The sequence below is a fragment of the Falco peregrinus genome, chromosome 2 (assembly GCF_023634155.1).
Source record: "Falco peregrinus isolate bFalPer1 chromosome 2, bFalPer1.pri, whole genome shotgun sequence".
Classification (NCBI taxonomy): domain Eukaryota; kingdom Metazoa; phylum Chordata; class Aves; order Falconiformes; family Falconidae; genus Falco; species Falco peregrinus.
The window spans coordinates 78,002,278-78,009,606 of NC_073722.1; the positions used below are offsets into that span (position 1 = coordinate 78,002,278).

A 7,329-nucleotide genomic window follows, 5' to 3' on the forward strand; every position below is an offset into this window, starting at 1 on the left:
ACTCTCCCATTCTCATCCAACCTCTGGGAAATGTGTATTTCAAGTAAGAATGAACAACTTCTCTCAAATACACGAAGTACTTTAAAAAAAGTCCTCAAAATCCATGCATTCTGCTTGCATATATTATACCTTTAAATATCATTTTCTAAAACCCCACAGGTTTATTATTCCGTAATACTATAGGTTAGCTTTAACAGCTTTAAACAAAATCTTTCTTTGCTGTCATTGCATTTACACCACCCCCCCCCCCCAATCTCAGCATAAGAAAGTCTGTTACTTTTAAATAAAAAGAACTGAGGAGCTCTAACCAGTGAGCTAAAACACCCTCCTTAATGGACCAGAAAAGTACAAGTTCTCCTAACAGCGGAATGCATATTAGTGTTTATCATTTGACAGATAACATGCATTCTTCCTTTTCCTCTGTTCCATCAGAGATGACTCTAAAGCCAACAAACATTTATTTTCTAATAAACCATAAAAGCAAATAAATTCAGTAAAAAACAACTGACATGACTGTCACTAATTCATGACAATTGATGTTCTGTTCAAGATGCAATTACAGGTACGTAACTCGTTATACTTTTCATAAGAATGCATGTGGCAGTATAAAATGAATGACATTTATGCCACAGAGTACCTTACAATCTATCAGCACACCCTGACAGTAGAAGCAAGTTTAACTTACAAACCCCAAACATATACAGAATATACTATGCTGTATAACACAAAATTAATACCTTCATGAAGTTCAAAACACGAGTTCAGCTGAGAGCTGCCACAGTCACCAGGTCTCTTGCTAACTATAAGCTCTGCACTGCCCAGTAGGGGCGAAATACTCTTTCATGCGGGAGTCCCCAGAGGATACGAAACAGAATGGGGTGTTTCCACCTCATCAAAGTAAAAGGTGCAACAAAGAAAACTGATGTCAGCCTGACATGCCAAATTATTTCCCTTTAGATCAAGTTTTAGCCTGCTCCATGAAAGACACAAGAGAAGGGTGCATCATATACTGCTGCTTCAGCTAGAAGACTGAAAATCCTGACAAACCTAGCAACTCAGTACTATAATTTTGAGACACGTTGTAATAAAGAGGACTGTCACAATGAGTATTAAGAAGCACTGCAACCACCTAAAAAAGCTTGAAAATAAAATCTGCAGTCACAGTTAAGTCTATGTTACCAAGGCAGGTCTATAGCAGAGCTTTATTCCTTAATTCATTCATAGGATTAAGAGAATGGCTCAGAAGAGAGACACTTTGTCACACTCCTCACTCTTAGGCCACAGAGGTGCAATCATCACAGACGTATGCATCAGCAGATGCTAAATCCACCGGAAACTGCCAAGCTGACACCAAAGAGTGCAGAAATAGGGCATAATCATCACCATCACTCAATAGTCCACAGGCATTTGTAATCACATTGGTCTTTGAGAATGGGATGAAAGGTATAGTAAGTAAAACAGGAGAAAGCCCAAGGTGCTCTCACTCATTCCTCCATCTTACCGCCTTTCTAGGTCACACTAGGTCTCCAGGAAACAGATTTATATTCAAGTTCATGATTCAAGTTCATCACAATAATTGAACAAGAAATATCCATGAGGCCAGCGACCACTCAAAAATAATGCACCATACCTCTACATGAAGAGACAAGAATGCCAATACATCTACCAAAACCAAAGCATTATTAAACCTTCTGCTGACATCACACAAAGAGTGCTACTGCTACTTCCATGTTTGTTAATGCACTACAGTTTCTCCCCAACCGCATTCACCTTTTCCTCCCTGTGCCTGTATCTTTTTTAGTTTTCTTCTTTTTAATCATCCCACCAGTAAAGCTTAAATTTTAACACAGGTGCATCTATAACAACCAATAATAAACCAGAAATTCAGTATCCAAAAATGGACAAAAATATGATAAACACTGTAGTGTCTTCAAAAATCTACTTACGTGTTTCACTGCATACTTTTGCTCTGCTTTCTAATGTTTGATAACCCATTGCTTTCCCTTTACCCCATTTAGACTTGCCCCTATTTGTCTGCTCAGATTTCTGATCTCCACCTGCGTTATCCTCCCCAATGGCACAATCATCATATTGGCACATTTCTTTCTTATATTAGCTGATGCAAGCACATTCCACTTATTTTTCAGGAGGCGGATTCAGCCTTACTAGTCAATCTGCACTGAAAGGGAAAGCCTTTTGTCAACACAGAAAAGCCCATACATATGCCTGGAATCAAGCAGCATTTCCAGAAGTGGCTGAAAACTTGGTTTTCTAAGTGCATAATCAATTCCTCCAACCACTGAATTCCTGAGGAGCAGGAGAAAGGACTAAAAGACAGACTTACATGCAAGTTGATACACTTCATAGATCTAGCCCACGTCATGGGCTAGATTTGTGAAGAGTAAGTAGGGGGGAAACAAAGATAGCCTAAATAATAATCACAGCGGGAGTAAAAGAACTCCCAGGAAGAAAGAAATCTCTTATTACCAACATGCAGTCAAGAACACAAGGGAATAAATCACCTGGTATCTGGCAGTTGGGCAGAGCTACAGCAAAGCACTAGGGCAGAAAGCTGCAGACATGCTACAGCACCGCAAGCTACCAGGCTGCTAAGAGGGCTTTACCATCAGTCAGATTCTACCATCCACATTGTTTCTCCAGAGGCCAATCCCCAACACTGCCCCTCCTCCACCCAGCCCCCTCTCCTACACTCCTCCGGGCTATTTAACTACTTAGAGGGAACGAGCTACAGCTGCACATGGTCCATGTCAACCAGCCCACTGCCTTCGAGGCAAGGCCACAGCTGCATGTTATCAATGCTCATCAGCCCACTGCCCTCACTCCTCTACACAGACTTACAACCTATGAAGTGATGGTCTGTCACCAGCTGGTCCCCAAGCAAAGGTTACTAATGAACAAGACTTCAGTGATGCGCTATTGCAAGAGCCCCTCTGCTTGCAGAAGGGAAAGACGGGAAGCTTTAGAAGACTTCCAGCTACTATGACTGTGACCCAAACATAAAAAGGAGCACCAATGATTATCACAAATAGGTGATGAACACGCACAGTCCTCTTCTGCTGTCCCTCGGGTTGCAGAGCAGAGGAAGCTATGTGACTTGAGTAGTCTCCTGCAGTGTCTTGGTTCATTTTCGGTTCTTGAGGAGCAGCAATAGCACGGCCTGTGGCTATCTCCTTTTCATGCTAGCTTTTAAGTTCAAGCACCATATCAGAGACAGGACTCATACCACAGACCCTGAAAAATGGCTTGGCCAAAACCAAAACCGTTTTCTTCATTCTTACCACTAGCTGCAACTCCTAGAGCAACATAAATGAAGCTGCCTGGTTCATGATAGCTCTTCCTGCTCACAGTGGTTGAGTAGAAGGAAAATAGGAGGAAAGAGGATAATTTTAAAAGGTGGGTACATTTAAAGCTTAAAAGGTGGGTACATTTAAAGCTTAAGCCTATTATACAATGCACTATGAAACCTGAACATCACTATGATGACCCAGGATTAACCTGCAAGTAGGAACACCACCTTCGTGCCCTGGCAGTTCATGGGATGCTCATCTGCACGTGTCTCTGATGCCTCATTCTCGGTCACCTTTGGCTTTAATATGCCATGTTTGATCCATCAGGCACCAGGACCTATTTCATTCTACACTCTGAACAGGATTACGGCAGCATGGTGATGCTTTCAAAATTCAGTACACCACGGGTGATACCCACAGTGCCTCACACCTTTGAACTGCTCGAAAATTTGCACTATTAATACATCAAAGCCTACAAGAAAAAAAAAATAATAATAAAAGCACAATCAGAGGTAATTTTCTTTAAAACGCTTCAGGAACCCCTTAGGGTGCTTCTGATTAAATCAAAAGCAAAAAGCGCCTGTTCGTTACGCCCAGCCGCGGCAGGGGGCTGTGGCCGTGCACCCCGACGGCTCCTGTCCCGCCGCCGTTCAGCACCACGGACGCCGACGGCGCGTCCCCGGGCCCGCGCCCACCTGCGGCAGTGGGACCCCCCCTCCTCCCCGGAGAAAAACAACTTTTTAAATTACGTTATTAACTTTCTCCCGGCCTTTTCCTGGGGCGCCAGTGCGTTTTTTTCCCCAGGGGCTGGAGGTCACAGAAAGGGCAGTGATGGAATTTTCTTGTCAGTTTGGGATATGAAATAAAAAGCTCCATGAGCTCAACCCTCCCAAACTTTTTATAGCTTGATTTTCATTACAGCTGTACATTTCAAGTTCAGAGTGCAAATTAAAAAAAAAAAACACAAACAAAAAAAAACCCAAAAAAACCAACCAACCAAACACCAAGAGAGGAAAATGCTTTTTGTTGAAATAAACTGGTCTTAGACCATTGATCATCATCAATGATTCCTGATTTTAAAAAACAAATAAAGTAGGCCACGCAGAAATAAAGATAAAATTATTTTTTTTTAAAAGTACTGAGAAAACACATTGCAACTCTCCATACGTCTCCTCTTTAAGCACATTTTCCTCCAGACTCATGTAAAGTACCTGCACCACCTCTGAAACGCTTGTACCTTCACCTAAGGACCTACCGCTGTGACTGTCCTGCAGGTGGAAAAGACTTTGCCCGGTTCACGGTTCCAAAACGTCCTCCCAAGCCAAAAGCTGCAGGGCTGGCAGCCCCCGGCCCCACCAAGCCCCCACTCCACGCACTCCCAAAGAGTAACGGGCTTTTCGATGGACAAGGAGAACATTTCTCGGGTTGGCACCGACGGGTTTCTGCGAAGGCAGCGTGCATTGCTTCTCACCGTGAGCTGGGAGCCCTGGACATACCGCGAGGCCCCGAAGGAACTCCTGCCCCCCGGGCACGGTGCGGCCCTCGGCTCCCCCTCAGCGGCTCCCCCCTGCCCTCGGGGGTCCCGCTCCCCATCCCCAGGGGGACACCCCACAGGCAGTTCCTCTGGGCGTTCGGGAGAGCCGCACCCGGCCCTCGCCGATGAGCTGACCCTCCGCGCCCGTTACCGCGCCTCACGTTCTCTGGGCCGAGGAACGCGTCTGCGAGGCCACCGGCGCTACCGGCGGCGCTCCGGCGCTCCCCGGCCGCGCCACGCCGCACGGCCCTGAGGCCCGGTGCCGCTCCGCGCCGGCCGCCCTGCGCTCGCCGGGCTCTCGCCGGTGGGTGCGGGCGGGGGGAGGGCGGCGGGCCGCGGGGGGGGGCTCACCTGCAGGAGGCAGCGGCCGGGCGCGGCGTGCTCGGGCAGGCGGCCGCGGTAGACCTGGCGCTCGAAGCGGGGCTCGTTGTCGTTGGCGTCCTCGACGCGGACGCTGAGGCGGCAGGCGGCGGCGCGCGGCGGGCGCCCGCCGTCGCGCGCCACCACGCGCAGCTCCAGCGCCGCCTGCCGCTCCCGGTCCAGGCGGGCGCGCGTGCTGACGGCGCCGCTGCGCGCGTCGATGCGCAGCAGGGCCAGGGCGGCCGGGTCGCCCTCCAGCGCGTACCGCACCTCGGCGTTGGGCGAGCCCGGCTCGTCGGCGTCGGAGGCGCTGAGGCGGAGCACGGCGGTGCCGGGGGAGGCGGCCTCGGAGACGGCGGCGCGGTAGTGGGGCTGCGCGAAGGCGGGCGCCTCGTCGTTGATGTCGGCGACGCGCAGCAGCAGCGGCTCCTCAGCGGAGAGCGGCGGCGCGCCGCCGTCCGTGGCCACCAGCCGCAGCTCGTAGAGGTCGCGGCTCTCGCGGTCCAGCGGCCCCGCCACGCAGAGGAAGAAGACGCCGGCGCCGGCCGGCCGGAGCGCGAAGGCGCCGTCGCCGCCCAGCAGGGCCAGCGCGATGCCGCCGCCGCCCTCCGCCCCGCCGCCCTCGTCGGCGTCCGAGACGGAGACGCGGGCCACGTAGTCGCCGGGCCGCGCCCCCTCGGAGACCCGCGGGCCGCCGCTCTCGGTGAGGTAGAGCAGGCGGATGGCGGGGCGGTTGTCGTTCACGTCCAGCACGGCCACGGAGACGAGCGCGCTGGAGACCTCGGGCTGGGCGCCGCCGTCCCGCGCCTCCACGACCAGGCGGTGCAGGGCCCGCGCCTCGCGGTCCAGCGGGCGGCGGAGGCGCAGCACGCCGCTGCGCTCCTCCACCGCGAAGTAGCCGTCGGGGTCGCTCTGCCGGCGGTTGATGGCGTAGCGCACCTCGCCGTTGGCGCCCAGGTCGGGGTCGGTGGCCCGCAGGCGGCAGACGGCCGTGCCCGGCGGCGCGTCCTCCCGCAGCCGCGCCCGGTACTCGCCGCGGCTGAAGGCGGGCGCGTTGTCGTTCTCGTCCAGCACCCGCACCCACACCCGCAGGCGGCCGCTGCGCCGCGGGCTGCCGCCGTCCCACGCCTCCACCACCAGCCGGTGCACCTCCGCTCGCTCGCGGTCCAGCCGCCGCAGCAGCACCAGCTCCAGCGGCTCCGGCCGCCCGTAGCGCAGCTGGAAGAGCGGCGGCTCCCCCGCCGCGCCGCCCTCCTCCCGCAGCGCGTAGCCCTGCGTGCCGAAGCGGCCGGCGTCGGGGTCGCGGGCGGCCGGCAGGCGGAAGGCGGTGCCGGGCGGGCTGAGCTCGGAGACGTTGAGCTGCAGCCGGTCCCGCGGGAAGCGCGGCGGGTGGTCGTTCACGTCGGTGACCGCGATCTCCACCTGCACCACCTCGCCGCGCAGCGTGGCCGCCGCGAAGCTGTAGCGCGCCCGCCGCTCCCGGTCCAGCCGCCGCGCCGTGCGGATGATGCCCGTCTCCGGCTGGACGTGGAAGTCCGCCAGCACCGCCGACTCGCCGCTGCCCTCCGACAGCAGGAAGCCCCCCGGCGGCCCCGCGCCCTCCGGCAGCCCGGCGCGGATGTCCCCCACCAGCGTCTCGGCCGGCAGCCCCTCGTCCACCGCCAGGCTGAGGTTATACACCGGCGCCGCTCCGCCGCCGCCCGCCGCGCACAGCCACAGCGGCACCAGCAGCGCCAGCGCCCGCTCCGTCGGGGGACCGCCGCCTCGCCCGCCCCTGCACCTGCCGCCCCGCAGCCGCCCCGCCATGCCCCGCCGCTAAGCCGGCATCGCGGGCAGCCCGCACCGCGCCGCGCCGCTCCCCGGCAGGTGGCTTCGCCCCGCCGCCTCGGGAGGCAATCCCAGCCGCCGCCGCCGGTGCTGGGAAGGACAAGCCTGTGCGAGGGGGCGGGGAGGGCGGCTCCCCTCCGCCACCGCCCCGCGCAGCCCCCGCCCCGCCGCCCCCCGCCGCCCCCGCCGCGCTGCCGGGGCTGGCGTCCCCCGCGGGCGCAGTGTTCACGGGCACGTCGCTGCTCTGCGGCCGCCCTGAGCCCGGAGAGGTCTTCACCGACACCGATTCCTCGGGGGGCG

The 7,329-nt window shown here is 55.6% G+C and overlaps 1 protein-coding gene across 1 annotated transcript; it reads right to left on the reverse strand.

Moving 5' to 3' along the window:
- Positions 1 to 4,981: 4,981 nt before the first annotated feature.
- On the reverse strand, positions 4,982 to 7,095 carry LOC129783972 (protocadherin-23-like). Its single transcript, XM_055797994.1, has one exon. The coding sequence runs from the start codon at positions 7,006 to 7,008 to the stop codon at positions 5,044 to 5,046; it is 1,965 nt and encodes a 654-aa protein (XP_055653969.1). The 5' UTR covers positions 7,009 to 7,095; the 3' UTR covers positions 4,982 to 5,043.
- Between the last annotated feature and the right edge of the window lie 234 nt (positions 7,096 to 7,329).